The sequence below is a fragment of the Biomphalaria glabrata genome, chromosome 4 (assembly GCF_947242115.1).
Source record: "Biomphalaria glabrata chromosome 4, xgBioGlab47.1, whole genome shotgun sequence".
Taxonomy (NCBI): Eukaryota; Metazoa; Mollusca; class Gastropoda; family Planorbidae; genus Biomphalaria; species Biomphalaria glabrata.
The window spans coordinates 51,600,953-51,618,575 of NC_074714.1; the positions used below are offsets into that span (position 1 = coordinate 51,600,953).

Sequence of the window (17,623 nt, forward strand, 5' to 3'; positions counted from 1 at the left end):
TATGGTATTTTGTGTATATTTAAATAATTTTAATACATATGAGCATTTCTATTACCATACAAATGCTAAATGGAGGGGGGGGGGGTAATATGTCACAGATTACATTATAGAATTGTGTGTACATTTCACATTTGAAAGAAATATAAGCCCTCGACATGAGCCTCGGGATTTACCCCTCAAATTTAGACACTTGACAGCACAGCAGGATTTACCCAAGGGACGTGATTATGATGTTTGAAATCTATTGGTTAATTTGAAATTAAACAAAGACATTTTTTTAAAGAGTTAGCGCCAGAGAATTGGCGGGGGTAAGAAAGTAACGCCAGTCGATAAAATAATTGGTTAGTAGACAGTCACGTTTCTAAGAGCTCTGTTTGAAAAGCCTCTGTAATATGTTTCATGCTCATTGATTTGTAATTTGTACATAAGCTGTACTTACGTTATATTTGAATAAAGTTCCAGAGTTTTGTTTTATCAAAGAATCGTCAATTGTGATTCTAGATCGTCATTTTTTTAAACTATTGAATTCAAGTAAAATCCCCGGCATAACAACACATCGTACCATCTGCATGTTGTTACAAGTACCTATGAAACAGTATGGAAATTGGCCAAAACTTATTGCTAAAAAAGGTTTAAAAGTTGTCCAGGGTGGTTGATTTAAAATGTAACATATTTCACACTCGTTAACTGTAGGTCATAGATACAGATGATCATTACATCATCTGCCTTATAGACCACAAGGTCTGAAAGGAGAACTTTACTTTAATTTATATTTCACTTAAGTTATTTTAATTCTACTTGGTTTTCAAATAATCGCTGAGTCTACATTTGTAAGCATCAACTCAGAGATAAAAAATTGCATCTTGTAAAAAATTAATGATCATTGCTTACAACTCGCTATTTTGTAAGCCATTAATATATGGAGCTTTGCTTTGAGAGATTTTTTAGTTTACTTACACATTGAATGCAAAACTTTAAAAAAAAAAATCTTGTTTTTGATTTTCTAGATTGATGAGCTTCGCTATGTCAGTCAACTTCCATGTGTTGAAGATTTGTTGCTGGTGGGCAATGCTGTAACGAATGCCTTAGATTATAGGACTAAGACATTGGAAATGTTTGGCGATAGAGTGAGGGAAGTAAGTATTGGTGTGCTCTTTTTATAAAACAAAACTGTGTCGAGGAGATACACTTGACACATACTTCATCAAGAGGCCCAAACAAGACTCTGGCCCCAAAACCCTCCTTTAGAAGAAAAACTATATTGAGAATTGCCTGATCTGGAAACCACTTCACAGTTCATCTCATCAAAAGGATTACTGACCTGAACTCTCTGACATGAAAAATGAGAATTATGAAGGAGAACACTGACACATCCTTGTTATTAAACTCTTTAACTCCGTAATTATTTTCCCACGTTCTGACAGATATGTTCATTTTCACATTTGTACATTCTACCCTCTTATGATAAAACTTCAATAATATTTTTGTTTGTAATCAGGAAACGTTACTTTTGGTATAGCATTATAGGACAATGCATGCACAAAATTAAAGTTTATAAAAATAAAAATTAATTGAATTTAATGGGGTCAAATAAACAGTATCATTAATTAGGAGAGAAAGAGTATAGATGCGTATTATGACATACCATGTGACATTAAGATGAAAGATGTTTTGTGTGACATTTAGAGACCAAGACACGTGTTGTTACTGGTCGTCGACTTATAGCATCAAACTGCTGGCAGATAACTAAACGTTGCAGGCTTAATATATCTTAACCAATAAAAATGGAAAAAATTGAATAACTTACTTTTGTGAACGAAACTAAATATAACTTTATTTATAATGTAGACAAAATCAACTTGTGATACATGAAATAAATGTACTAGACTTTAGTAATAATATTTCTTAACAAAATGTAACTCACTTCAATAGCACAACCTTTCAGTCTCATATTCATAACCAATCGCTAAGCTCTTCCCACCGTGTTATAAAAATACACACAAACATTCCATAAAAACAAATCAGTTGACATTAAGTTACATAGGCACACACTTTGTTTTGGTTTTTAGTTTGGATAGAAATGGCATAGAAAAAGTTGAAAAATATTTTTCCACTTTGAATTATGTTAAAGTAAGAAAACTATAATTAATTTAAATAAATTGAAGCTTATAATTCATTTAAGCAAACAAAACTCTATTATAACAGACGTACATTTTTGTGTGTGTAAAATACAGTTTGAAAAAAAAAATCAACTGAAAAGCTAATTTAAAAAAAAATAAAAACTTGTGTGTTGAACAGATTGTACTGGACAACCAGCCCCCAGATCAAAAAGAACTGGACACGGTTGCTGTGTTGCAAGCTTTACGTAAGGCCAAGGATGTGAAAATTACCAAGAGGCCTAAAAAGGTATGTAGATCTGTATAGGTGAATCTGTGTAGATAAATCTTATGTTAGCCTATGTAGATCTGATTAGATAAATCTATGTAGATCTGATTAGATAAATGTTGATCTGTGTAGATAATTCTATGTAGATCTTTGGAGATAAAACTGATATCTGTATAGAGAAAACAAATCTTGTCTAAATGAAAAATACATGTATGCTTGTTTTTCTTATAAATCCCCTTTTAATCAAACATGGAAATAAAATGTATCATTAAATACAGTCACAGTTGTGTCCTGTTCTGAGAAAAGTGAATAAAAAATAAAATCAATTTGAAAAATGTACAAGTTTTCTTGTTCTTTTTTGTTTCAAGTTTGGATTTCCATATATTTTCTCTAACACTAATTTCTTAATCAAGAACTAATGAATTATTTCATTAAAAGATTGTTAAGTTTTTGAATTAGCATTGCTAATTTGTTCTGCAATTTTCTCAGTATTCTCAAAATAGTATTCTTAGTTCCCACATCAAAGAGACCTTGCGTCATCAAAATTATTTTAAAGAAAGTTTACTTTTAGAAGATGTTACTGGGTCAGACAGAAGCAGAGACAGGCTTGGCTTGTTTTTAATTTCCATTGAGTCTTCTGTCTTGTGTTCATGCCAAGTATGAATGAATGATTTCTAAGTGGTAGTTAAGAATGCTTAGTATTAGAACTTATGTTTTGAAAGTTAGGGAGTAACCTGATCATTGTGATGGAAAGCTACAATGAGGATAAAAGTCTAGTGACAAACCCAAATTAGATTTCATAAAATAAAATTTGTTTTTTAATTTGCAAGTACCTTGAAAAAAAAAAAATCACAAACAGAACAAGGTATCAAACTGTTTCACGAATTTAAATTTAGCAATTATATATTTATTTTGTTTCTTAAACATTTTGAATTTTTATACTGTCTTTAGAATCCATCTGTTGTTAGTCTCTCAGAGTATGGTCAATGTTCACCAACCAACTCCCTCAATAGTACCAATGAGGGCAAAGTCAGCAGAACTGAATCTCCTTTGCCTGGTAAATCTTTTTTTCTAATTTGTGTCTGTGTTTGCGTGTGCATAGAATTAAAATTTTTGTGAACTCTGGCTATGTACATTTTTTTTCTAGTTGAGATATGAAATATCAGAACATGTTCAAATAGCAACAGTGATTCTTTGCTATAGAATAATGAAGGCTATTAAAAAGACCTCAGAGCATATAGACAATTTATTTTAACACATAGGAAAACTAAATCTAGATTTAGATGTGAACTAGTCTTGGGAAATGTTCAGTTTGGATTCAGCCTAATGGGAAGATGCAAATGCCATTTTTTTTATATGAATTTAAAATATAAAGTGAAATAAAAACTTTTGTTAACATTAGCACACAATACGCATGGCATTATAATACTCAAGATGATCACACTTCACTTATCACACTAAAAGGGCTTGTACTAACAAAATGTTCACACTACACTTTTCACCCTAAAAGGGTGCTTATACTACACAAGATGATCACACTACAATTATCACACTATAGGTGTTTATATTACACAGGATAATCACATAACACTTATCACAGTAAAAGGTGCTTATACTACACACTTAAAACACTCTTACTGCACAAGATGATCACATTAAAAGGGCTTGTGGTACACAAGATGATCACACTACAATTATCACTTTAAAGGGCTTGTGGTACACAAGATGATCACACTACAATTATCACACTAAAAGGTGCTCTTACTATACCAGATGATCACACTAAAAAAAACACTCTTACTGCACAAGATGATTACACTAAAAAAACACTCTTACTGCGCAAGATGATTACACTAAAAAAACACTCTTACTGCACAAGATGATTACACTAAAAAAACACTCTTACTGCACAAGATGATTACACTAAAAAAACACTCTTACTGCACAAGATGATCACACTAAAAAAACACTCTTACTGCACAAGATGATCACACTAAAAAACACTCTTACTGCACAAGATGATTACACTAAAAGGGCTTGTAGTACACAAGGGACTTACACCACTCAAGCTTGTGGGTGAAAATAAACTGCATGAAGATTACATTTTACTAAATGACAGTCATCTCATCATCTCTGCCTGTGATCCCTTCTGAAGCATAGGCCACCAACCAGCTTCCTCCAGGCATCTCAGTTTTGGGGCGGATGAAGACTGACATCCCATTGGTACATAAGAGCCTGAAGCTGTTGGACCAAATAACAGCCGACCGTAGAGATGTCACCTTCATCTGGGTCCCCTCCCATGTTGGCATTGAGGGAAACGAAGCCATAGACAGAGAAGCAAAGAGAGCCCTAAATCATGCTGAACCCAGGTTCCCTGCTTGGACCTGAGACAAAGTATTGCCTCTGCCACCTATAGAGAGTGGCAGAACCGATGGGAGGCTGAAACTCACAGTAAACTCAGGCAGATTGTGGCGGATGTCAGGTGGCGGCCCACATCTAAGGGTCTGACAAGGCGTGGTAGCACGACCATGTCCAGACTTAGGATTGGCCATACCTACATCACGCACTCTTTTGTGCTGAAGAGAGAGGAGCCCCCACTTTGTGAGTACTGTGACTCTCGCCTCACCGTGGAATATATCCTCGTTGATTTCCCCAGATACCAGGATGTCAGAGAGAAATATTTTAGAGCCACTAATTTAAAAGCACTATTTGATAATGTTGACCCTCGGAAGGTACTGGGCTTTATCCGGGAAGTGGGGCTATCTACGAAGATCTGATTTATGAGTTTGTGGACATGTACTATTTACATTAGATTTTTACCAAATAATTAAATTTTTACTACCTTTACTATTTTAACTGTGAATAGACCTTGATTTTAATGATATGACTGTATAGAATCTGGCCCTTGTTGTTTAGAGAGAGAGTAGTCCTTAAGGGACTGCAGGCACGACATGGCCTAAATTGTGCCGATGTGCCTCAAATCAAACCAGGCATCTCAGTTCTGGGCGAGTCTCTCCAACTGTCCCCACTTCTTGCCCATTTGTTTGGCATCTTCCAAATCAAGGCGCCATGTATTCCTGGGCCTCCCCCTCTTCCTCTTTCCTTGGGGGATTCCAGGTTACACCACTCAAGCTTATGGGTGAAAGGAAGACAGCATTACTGAATGACAGTCCAAGTTGAAAATCTTTTAAGAGCTCTACAATAGCCCATCAGCTCTGCCTCACTACCTCAGTAACAATGTCAAGAAACTTTTTTTAAGTTTCACCTATCTAGGTTCCTTTAAAATATGCTGTTTTCTATTATTCCTTATGTAAGTAATTTATGTTTTTTTTTTATGACAGGTGTAATCAGTCGGTCAGTTCCCTCAGCTTCCGACTGGTCTAGAAAAGAGCAGCATGGTGTTGTACGCAGTTCCAGCCCCTGTAGTCAGGTAATACAGAAACGGCGTGAGACTTTTTAGTTAATACTTTATATAGATTTCTGCTTTGACTTTCTGGACTTACTTTCAATAAATTGGTTCTGAACTATGGATCATGCAGGATATTTCCCCTAATAAAATGTTAGCTTGATCTGTGTTAAAGGCTTGTTATAGGATGCTTGTTAGACAAACACTGTGTTGTCGAGATCACTTGATGATATACTAACAATGCATGAGATGGTCATGCTGCAATAATGCAGTTTTTATTAAATTATTATCTTTTTTTTTAATCAAATATGTAATAACACACCCAACAAAAGAAACAAAAAAAGAAAGTATTGAATGCGTGAGAATATTTAATCCAACATTAGAAGGGGGAAACAACCATATGTTCTAGCTATACCTAAGTCCAAAGTGTCTATAGTAAACAAAACATGAAATGGTCCTGTGTCCTCACTGTACCTAAGTCCAAAGTGTCTGTAGTAAAAAAAACCCATCTCTTTACTATTTGAAATCCTCTGTGTAATGACTTATGTTTATGCTATTTCTGCTACCTATTTTGTATTTTTGTTAACATCGCTACCTAAGTGTCATTCATTTCTGCACCAAAGTCTAATTCTATTTAAATGTTATCTCCTCTTCTATCTTGATTAACCAATTCAAGTATATAATTATTATATAGGGGACATAATGCAATGGAAGATAATTAATTACTCAGATAACTATATTTTCAATTCAGGAGTCTATATCATCACAGAGTGATGTCCATGAGGCGGAAGTCAGTCATGATGGTCAGTCTCAGCAGCCACCATCTCAGACCAATGCTGAATCTTATTTCAACACTAACAACAATAGTGACAGTGATGGCCTCACTGAAGTTTACGCTCATGAACTTGTTCCAGAGGCACATCCGTTTGACTTGAGCTCTGAAAACCCTGCCTCCTATACGTATAGCCCACACTTGTCCACACCCAAGAAAACCTCTAATGTGGGAGAAGTCAGGTCTCCCTTAACGACCGGCACGTCACCGCAACCAGCATTAGTCTTAGCCTCTGCCAAAGCACTAAACTTAGAAACAGTGTGCAGCCCAGCGGTAACAAAATCAGGCTCCGAACCACTGGAACCAAAAGCCATCATTTCAAGTTCAGATCTGTCACATTCACTTCCTGCTGTCACTGGACCTTCGGAAAAGAGGTCTGTTTTAGAAAAGGTATTATTTACTTGCCCATTTGTTCCTATTCCTCTAAGCATGCTGGCATCCAGTTCATATCTCATGAAGATGGACAGGGTTTTGTATGAACATTAATTGCTGTTCCTCCTTATTTTTAGTGTCACACGAACACCTTTTTTTGACATCCTGGTTTTATTATTAAACAAATATTTTAATCCATAGACCTTCATGGACCTACAATATTTAGGCATTCTTATTATTGACAAATCTAATGATTAAAAACATTTGGTTTAAAGTAATTAAATATACATATGTACAAGTGCATAACAAAAGTGGTCACCTATATAAAACTAAAGTAATGAGTAAACAGAAAAAAGGTGTTTTTAAATTTCATCTTTATTCTAATTTTAACATTAACAATAGTTTATACTATGAGCCTTGAAATATAATTCTTATCTGAACTTCATTTCTTTTCTACCCTGTGTGCCCAATTTCTTTTCTTTTTTCTTTTTTTCTTTTTAACCTAAATTTCTTTTGAATGACACCAAGCCTTAACGAAATTCCAATGTTATCAGCATAGAACGCATGAAGGGAAACCTTGTATACAAATATTTATAATTGTGGTAATGGCCTACCTTGCAGCATGAAAGCTGACAAAGTTGGTGATTTAAAGCCATTAAAAAGATCAGAACTAAATTACTAATGGTCTCTGAGTTTCTATGTAACAATATATGTTTACAAATTTATGGTGGGAAGCGTGGTCGAGAGGCCAAGTGCGCTTGAACTTGGCTTGGCTTGGCTACCTAGAAGGGGGCTCGAGGTTCGACACCCGACTCGGGCAGAGTTGTGTTTACTGAGCGCCTAAAGGCAGCACGGAAAACCAACTCCTAGATACCCCCTCCCCCCCACTGGTCCACAAATGAGATTGGACCAAAAGCGCTCTGAGCATGCTATAAGCATGAAAGTGGCGCTATATAAAAGCTATAATAATAATATATAGAGCTTCAATATAAAAAAAATTATATCTATCTATATATATATATATATATATATATTGTATTTTATAAAATACATTCAAAGTACTTTGTCATACAGATATTTTATCCTTGTTTTTCTCTCACAATGTATTACATTCTTAACCAAAATTCATAAAATTATTTTTTACCTACTTAATGAATGTTTTTTCAAGTCAATTTGTTTCCCAATTAGGAAATAAATATACATATAGTGGTCATCATCACTATTATAATTCAAATTATATTTTTTTTTTAAAAATGAAATTTTAATTCTTATAATCACAATTTAAAAAAAAAATTTCTTTCTTTCTGTAAGCATTTAGTTCTGATGAACTATTAAGTTACGTGTCTAATTTATGTTAGCTAGAGCGGAAGTTCATGTAAAGTGGAATAATTTTTGCTGAAAAAAATTGAAACATCTCTATTGCTCCTTGTTTATTGCTTCTATAAAAAAAAAAAAACAAGTTACTTTTACATTTTTATTGCTGATAATGAACCCATTCTAAGCACCAACCTTTGACATTTTTTTAGGAATACAATAAGTTACGTTAGAATACACTAGGGGAGATAGTAAATATTGATGAAGGTTATACCTTATGGCTTAAAAAAAATAATGGTAGCTGGTGTCATGAATATCAGTAGATCATTGTTCATTTAAAGCAATGAGAAGATTAGTTACAAGTTTGTTTTAGTTTTTATGAGAAAATTTTCATTTTCTGTTATATAAGTTTAAAAATTATTTTTTTTTACATGAATGGTGATGAAAAAGTGTTGATAAATTTGTTTTGTATTACATAAAGTGACAAAATATGCAGGTCACAGTTGGGGCTGTGTAATATTGCATTCTTCCTTATTCTGTACAATACAATCCCTGTCTAGACATAATAAAACACCTCTTTAAGAACTATTCTGCTTTACTGGTGGTTACTGTAATTACACCATCTTGACTTAACTTGACTTCCAGTGGAGGGTCACAACAGTATTTTGCCATCAGACACTGCTCTGGGTAATTCCCCTCACTTGTCCTTGTTCCACCTGGTCTCCTCCGTGTTTGCTTTGGTCTCCCGGCATTTCTCTTCCCCTGTGGGTTCCAGTCCAGAGCATGTTTTGCAATATTTTCCTTTGTTCTTGGAATTGAAGGCCCAATCCAGTCCCCATTTGTCTTTTACTAACACAATTTTAGTAGGATTATAGAACCAAAAGTATGGCTTGTTTAACTATTTTTCTATGAAGTAAAATACAATATCAAATTAAAAACTTAACTTTAAAAATAAAAATATATATAAAGGTTAAAATAAACTCGTACCTTCAATTGTTTCAAATCAAATTTATTTGTTTTTACTTGTATAAAACAGTTTTGGATATTATTTATTCCTTTAAGTTAGAAATCATCAAAGTGCCTATGACTCTTAGTCACTAGCTACTTTAACTCTTTATCTCCTAACTGACGATACCAGCGTTGATTCCACCGGAATGTGGTAAATAATTACGGAGAGAAAGAGTTAAAGAAGAGCTTGTACAAGCTCATTATTTAGACAGACTCAAGTTCTCTGATGATGTTCTTATTTAGCTCAGAGATTCTTTCACTCTTTAGATCATTGATAGAGAACAAAATATTTTTTTTGGTTAGAAATCTTCACATGCCATGATCCTGAATCACTAGCTCCTTTTACCTATCAACCAATACTTATTTGTTTTGCACCTCTCAGCAGGTTCAAACTGTTTCTATTCAAATGAAATTGTTGTCCTATCCATGTGAATAATTATTCTTCTTAGTGTGTAAGAATTTAGTCTCATCAATATCTACTAACAATTGAGTCAAATTACACAAAAAAATATCTTTATCTTGAAATAAAAGTTTAAAAAAATTCAAACATTGCAATAACAACTCCTCCAAAGTGAGTCTTGGAATATTGTTATAAGAAAATAAGTAATGCGCTTAATTGAAATAAGAAAATAAGTAAAGCGCATCAATTTAATAAACTCATAACTAACGTCAGGACATTTTTAAAAAAACTTTGATAGTCATGATAAGTTAATGTTATCAATGTTGTCATATTATAATAAAATAATTATGTAAACATTATATTCATTTTTACCCAAAATTTTATTTCTACATCCAGGAAGCTGAAGCTAACTTACAATGTATCTGACTTGCCGACAACTTCATCAGAGAACTTTGTTGCTTGGCTGAGTACCCAACTGTTTGGAGACATGTCGCCCACTTTCCACCCTGGCAAAGAGAGAATGAGAAGTGAGCAAGAGTCTGTCCTGGACATTCTCTGGTGCTATGTCGAGCAGCTCTCCAAGCCTAACCATCTTCACCCCTGCTGCGTTGTGGTCACCAAAAGTAAAATTTTTATCGAGGAGTTGGTCGCCATGCAATCCTGTTATCCCGCAGTGCCAGTCTTGAGGCCCCTTAGTATTATGCCCATTGGAAACATACAGCAAGTAGTGATTGGTCCCTGCCATGCCTATCTAAGACTGGAGGAAGCCTTTGTTGGGAAGTGTGGCACGTTCACCCTGTTTGCTGTGGAGTCACTGGGTCTGAGGCGGTTTTTGTCCAAGCTGCAAGAAGCTTGTTTACATCTACACACCACTTGCTGTCCTGAGTACGTCAACCTAAGTCATCAGTCAGATCTCTTGGATGAAGTCATCACCCTGGAGGAGAAATGCTTTGGGATGCCCTCTGACAGGCTGTCGATTGTTCTTCTTATTAGGGTCAAGGACACTCCTGGTTTTTGTCTCTTGGTGCTGTCAGAGAATTGTGTTTACTGTTTGAATCCAGCGCTTGTTCATTGGCCCCCAGCATCATTTGAAACTGACCCAGAAGAGTCAATGAAGTTTGAGGTTTGCCATCAATTCTCTATTGTAGATGCTATTTTTGATATCAAAATTCATCCCATTCCAGATTGTGAAGTGGAAGACTTTAGAACACCTGGATCAGGCCTAAATGTTGATTTTAAGCCTTATGAACTGTCACTGGAGGTCTCTTTTCCTTCCGATAGGTCCAAAAATATCTCTACAAACAATTGCAATGCATCGTCACCCTCCTCTGTCCTTGACCTTGGTCAAAGAAAGAACACTAGTATCTGCTATATGTTCCCATCTTCTGCTCACAGAGATGTGTTCTTGGACAGACTTACCTGTTTAAGAGCAGAACAAGCCAACAGAATGTCACCAACTGTCAGGGAGGAGCCTGAGGGGGGGAATGAACTGCAGTCACTAACAGATAACAACCTTGTGGGGAAAGTCATATCTACATTGGCGCCAAAACGTTTAACATCAAATCATAAAGATTTAGGGGTAAATATGACCAAACTTGAAGTCTCTGGCTCTACAAATCCATTAAAATTAATCATTAAATCTTCAGAGACTGAATCAGAAATAGGAAGTCTGTGTTCAAACAAGTCAAATTTAAGAGCTGAATCAGCAAGTAATAGCGATGAAACCTACCAGGATGATACAGCCTCCTTGGACAGGGAATTGTATTACTCTGCCTCTCCCAAAGATGACCTTTCTGTTTCACCAATGTCCAACTTTTCCAGGGCAAGCATTAGTCCTCCAGCTGGGCAGCTTCAGGGGCAAAAAAAACCTATTGCCCTTACCTCTTCTCAGAAACTGACCTCAATCAAAGCTGATTCCCTGCCGTCTAGTTTTGATTGGAAAGAATATTACTTCCAGCCTGCGCACAGTCAAACGTCAGAGAACTTTTCCGAGAATGCTGCTTACCCTTCCTCTTCTAGGACAGCAAGTATGAGAAGTAATCTTCTTATCAAGATACCTGGAGTTTTGGAAGACCTAGAGTCCAGTGCAGAGTATAACCCTACTTCTTTAGAAGAGACAGAGCATGAGCTTTACCTTAGGCAGTGCGTCAGGTCTTATGACCTCATCAACCCGCTTCCCCGGAAGCTCAAGCCTCTCTGCCTCATGAATGGGAGAGAACTGCTTCAATTTTTCCGCAATGTGATTGCTCAAAACTCAGCTGACTACACTGACAGGCTGTCTGAGGAACTTCACCATGTCTTGTGGTCTGTAGTCATTCCATACACAAACCCTAGACAGGAAATTGTCACTTTGATCATGTTGAGTACCCATAACATTTATCTGGTTTCTGACACCAGCCCACAGCCGACCCCCAAGTCCAGACCTTCCTGGATGACGCATTCACGCAATCGTTCTGACTCTGCTATTTCATGGACATCTCAAAACTCAGGGTACGTCTCATCTGGGAAAAAGCCTGTCACCTCCTATTTTGTATTCAGGTACGGTGACCTGCAACAGGTTAATATCGGATTGTTTGACCAGTGTGTTAGGCTTACAGGTAATAATGAGAAATCTGTCTTTACCATAGCCACTAGGGACAGCACGGTTACTGAAGTCTTCATCCGGAAACTGAAATATATTTTATCATTTAGAGTTTCCTCCCCTATGGTAGACAAAAGCAAGACTGAGATTGAGCAAGACTTCTATGGTTCGGCCCATCAGCGGGTGAAGTCCACTCTGGATGGCATGGTGTATACCCACCCAAGCAAGGTCAACTTTGTGTATCCTGGAGAGGATTCTGTACATGACATTCTATATCTTGTGAAGGCCAAAGTAACCAAAGGTGTCTCTCCCAAGAATGCACCCTCCTCCTTATGGTTCTACATGCAGTGCTATCAAATTTTGGCAGATGAAAGGGGCTCGGAGAGAAATGTGCCCAGAACATTTATTGTTACCCAGACTCACATTTGTCTAGCGGAGGAAGACTCTGTGACCTATCCTCTCCCAGATTTTGTAAGGGGGTTGCCAGAGAACCCGTGCCACGAAATGAAAGAGTGCCGCTCTATAGACTGCTTAAAAAGAGTCACACTATCTCATAGCAACTACCACTTTCTCAGCCTGACCTTCTCAGAGGAAGTGGAGGACATAGTGGTTGATGTCTCTGTTGAACACTTTAGTCCTGCCAGTAAAGGACGGCTGGACATCAACCCAGAGTTCACTCTTAAATTCTACGTACAGAGCTTGAAGGAGAGAGACAAGTGTATCAGGGTATTAGAAAAACTCTGGAAGCAGCTCGTCTCCCAGGTTGGTCTCATTCTGGATGTCAATAAAGTTTGAAAAGAAGGTAAACGCGGCTTTGTGTATCTATTTTTTTTTTTAAAGAACATTCTCTTGTCTGTTGTAAACTGATAATGAAAACTTGGATATGAAATTTGACACACATACGCTTATAGTTTCCTCAAAAAACTTTATGGCTTTTGAAGTTTTTTTTTAAAAAGTAATTTGTAATGTTTTTATTGATATCAGTTTTTAAATGATACCAGCTGACTGTAAAATATGAAGCTTTGAATATTTATACAAACAACTAAAAGATAAGATGATTTATTTGCAAGTTAGACCTGATTGTTGTATCTGAATTTACACCACATTTGTTGGTCTAGAGACATGAACAAACAAAAATCTCGTTTAAATTATTGATTATAGTCGCAGTTTTAAGATAGTGTCCATGAAGAAGATTCTCACGCTAAATGTTTTGTATAAAAACTTATTCCATATTAACCTGTTATTGTGAGAAATGTTCCATTAGCATTTAGCTTCATGATCAATATTAACTTTTTTTTATTTTACCTCTTAGGAGACGTTTTTAAGGATCATTTTGTTATGGATTTATTTCTTTTTAAAAGATAATTTCTTTTTTTTTTTCTTTAAAAAACAGTGAGAGTCCAAGCACAAAAGTACAATCTATATTTGTTTTGAGACGTGTTTTATCCAATGACTTCTTGAGATTTTATTTCATGATTAGAAATTGGTTTCAGTTGCTTGTCTCCCGTGAGTCTTTCACGAGTTTTGTTTTGTAAAGCCTCATACAGAATTTATTGTTGCGTAGATTAGACTGAAGAAATGGACAGAGGCTGAAAGAGAATGTTTGATTGTGTGTTTTACTTTATGTTAATTCTGTGATGAAACTGTGATACACTTGTGGTCAGGGCTGAGAATTATTGTATAATCTAGCCAGAGTGTCAGATATGTGAGCACCAGGGAACTGCTATAATGCTAAATCGTTTGACAGAGCTGTATTAATATCATCACAATGGCTCTGATATGATTGAACACTATTGATAGATGTCTGGTCATGAAATGGATTGTTCAATGAACTTCAGCTCATTGAGTACTTCATGTTTCTTTTTTTTCTTAGTTTGAATCTTGTGTTATTTGTTTGGCCTGTTTCCCCCTTCCCATCACACAGACAAGTCCACAGTAAACATGGTAATATACCAGGGTCATTCTTTTTTTTATTATGATAATGAATGCTTGACTAAAGTGTTTTTTTTTTATATAACATATAAAGTTAATTTTAAAAATAAAAAAAATCTAAACTTTTGTTTTATTCAGAATACATACAGTTTTTTCTTAATTTTATTTTAAAGAGTACTTAAAAGATGCAATCTTAAAAAAAAATAGCATTAGAACTTCATAAATGTATGTGTGATTTTTTGAAAAGATTATCGTTTTAGATGTTTGAATTTCACATGTAATGCCATTTGTCATGATGTAAATAAACTTTTTTTCAGTCATCACATTTCATGAACAATAAAGATTTAATGATCATATTCATGTATTTAAATAACAAAGTAACAGCTTCTAACTGCTTTAACATTTTGTTTTCATGAGGAGTGGAGATGTCTTTGTGTACAGTAGTAAATAGTTTCAGGCAGTGATTGTCCTCTTCTTTGGTATTTGTGTCATATGCAGTAGTTCCTCTTTAATCCTTACCAGTATCCTTCTGCTTACATAGGTGAATCCACTAAGTAGGGGCTGTGGCATTTTTAAAATACCGTATATCTTAAGGCTTTAGAAACTCCTGATTCTTTGGTATATCTTCCTTATTTAACATTTGATAATAATAAGAATTTCATTAATAGAGCCTGTCAACAAACAAAATGTAGGCTCAAGGCACTGTGATAACATTACAAACATAAACACCAGAGCTAAAGGGACAAACTAATCTGTAAAAAGTTTTTCTTGTAGTGAAGCATGTTGTCTGTCTGAGATCATTGGGGAGTGAGTTCCAAACCTTTGGTCTGTGTACTGAAAAAGCCAGCAGACCTGAAAAATCCCACAAACTAACTTATGAAAGAATAATTTAAACCTTTGGTCTGTGTACTGAAAAAGCCAGAAGACCTGAAAAATCCCACAAACTAACTAATGAAAGAACAATGTGGCACAACTGAAAGATATGAGTCCTTTGCAAAAGTAGAGAGGTTGTAGTATATAATTTCTAGTCTGAATGTCAAACTTTCACACCTTCTGTTGTAAATACATTGTCCTAGTTTGTTGCTTGTTAACGACATTACCAATTTGATAACACAACTTAAAGGCTACATTATGTAGACTTGTGTTGCACAATTTTTGATAATTCATCAATGCATATTTTTTTCTTGTTGTTAAGCTTTAAGAAGGGAGTTATGTCCCATTCTGTACATGTGATAAATATCTAATGAAATGTTTAGATTGGTTCAAGGATTTGAACAACTTGGTACCATTCTGAACTTAAAGGTAAACTCTGATGGTTTAGACAATTTTTGAAATGTGTTTTAAATTACAGATTAGTAATATATTATTCTTTTAATTTTATTTTCAATAATAACTTAGCAATTGATGTTTTTCTGATGTAATTTTTCTGCGCATCCAAAACAGTCAGATTTTTACTGGGTTCCTATGTGACGTCAGAGTAACCAAATGTGTAGCCTACATATATGTGACCAGGTTGTTAATAGTAGTCAGACTCCCAGTCTATTTACTTTTTCGGCAGGGAGGAGTGTGAAAGAAAATGCTTTTTCCCCCTAGAGTTAGTTATTATAATGCTTTGAGATCTAAATGATTGTAGATGTAAACCTAGATCTCAGTAGTATTGACTGTTAAAATACTATCTATTATACATACCTATAAAAGATGTTTGTTTCTAACAAAATAAAAAAGGATGTATTTATATATGTTTATTTTTCCCTCCTTTGACTAAAATCTTCATAAAAGTGTCTACTTTCATTTTTTAAAAATTTTATTGACTTATTGTTTAATGGAAAACCATACAGTAAAGTTTACATGCTCGTAATAGAAATAGATCTTGGTCTATGCTGTTAAATCTAGATCTTAAAAGCAAAGAAAAAAATAGGTGTTGAGAAAAGATTTACTTGCTTGACTATGTCAGTGTGTACTTTCTTATCTGAGCATTCAGCAGACTACAAACAGTATCACATGGTCATCTTGTCATGACCAACTACACATAGCCTACTAAAGTTAGCTAGCCTTACACTTACCAGTTTGTTAAAATCAGTCAGACACTATCTAGTTACTTTTTGGGACAGGGAGGGGTATGGATGAAAATATTGTTTTTTTCTCGAATTGGTTATCCTAATTCTATTAAATCTTATATATTACTGTGCTAGTGACTAACAAAGCTATGGACTAGGCCGTCACTAAGCCTAACAGCCCCTGTAAGAATGAAGCAATACGATTGGTTAAATCTAGATTCGATTTCAGTATTTTTGGGGGAAGGGACGTATGCTAGGCCCAAAAACAAAGAGCCCAATTTTTTTTGTCAAGAATTTAATGACTAATTTATTAAATGTAAATGTTTCTAAGCCTTTAAATAAAAAGTGGTAAAATGTTTACTATTACAAATGTTCAAACAATCCAAATATGTCAATAACTCAAATTTAAAAAGCCACCAGAGTTTCCTTTTAATACACTCGTAGGACGTAATCATCTTCTTTTTTGAAGTAACGTCTGTATTTTATAAGATAAGATAATAGCTTGTGAAAAAGAAACCAGTCCAGTCTGATCAAAGCATTATTTGTATATGTTTTTTTTTTCTCTTCAATTTACTGTGTAAATGATTTGGTGTTTGAAGACTATGATTTATTAGACAGATATTTCTTATCAAAATGCATTGAGAGTTTTAAAGTGTCACCAGTGAATTTATTTCCCTACAAAAAGTCTCCTGTACAGATTGATTTTATTTGTAGACATTTAGTTCATCTAGGAGACTTGAGCAAGTGTGTGTGTGTGGGGTGTAGCTTTTAAAATTGCCATTATTTTATAAAGTGAACAAAGCAATGAGTATACACGATTTTTTTTATATTTTTTTGGTTGTTGTTGAAAGAAATGACTTTATTGATGGGACTTTAAAAATGTAAACAGCTGAAGGTATTTCACAAAATGTTACACTCGCAGTTTAAATTCTTGTAATTGAATGAACTCTTTGTAGGATATTAGCTGACCAAAGAAATAAAAATTGATTGTGATATGATTATTATATTATGGTGTAAGCTCTTTCTAAAGGGCAGAACTAGTATCTAGAAACAAAAGTTACTTTCCCAAGTAGTTTAAACATAGTATGGAATCTCGTTGTGATCTATAAGTCATTCTTTTTTTTTTTTTGCCTTTTATTATTCCTGCAATTAAAATATTACTTCACCATTGTCACTTCAAATGTGAATATTTTTTTAAAAAAACTGAAATAAAACAATGACATGACTATTTTTGTGTTGAAATAATGTTTTTTGTTTTAAATGTTTGGGATGTGATTATTTTATGTCCTAGTCCAAACCTGTCGCATGATGGCGGGGATGGTAGCAGGCATTTGTT

The 17,623-nt window shown here is 34.8% G+C and overlaps 1 protein-coding gene across 1 annotated transcript in view; it reads left to right on the forward strand.

Moving 5' to 3' along the window:
* Positions 1 to 17,515, forward strand: part of LOC106051150 (uncharacterized) — a 30,984-nt gene extending 13,469 nt beyond the window's left edge. Inside the window, exons 12-17 of the mRNA XM_056027977.1 lie at positions 1,008 to 1,136; positions 2,299 to 2,406; positions 3,337 to 3,442; positions 5,727 to 5,815; positions 6,543 to 6,997; positions 10,114 to 17,515. Coding sequence (XP_055883952.1) covers positions 1,008 to 1,136; positions 2,299 to 2,406; positions 3,337 to 3,442; positions 5,727 to 5,815; positions 6,543 to 6,997; positions 10,114 to 13,093 — 3,867 coding nt within the window. The 3' untranslated portion in view covers positions 13,094 to 17,515. The remainder of the gene's footprint in view (positions 1 to 1,007; positions 1,137 to 2,298; positions 2,407 to 3,336; positions 3,443 to 5,726; positions 5,816 to 6,542; positions 6,998 to 10,113) is intronic.
* The last annotated feature ends 108 nt before the right edge of the window (positions 17,516 to 17,623 follow it).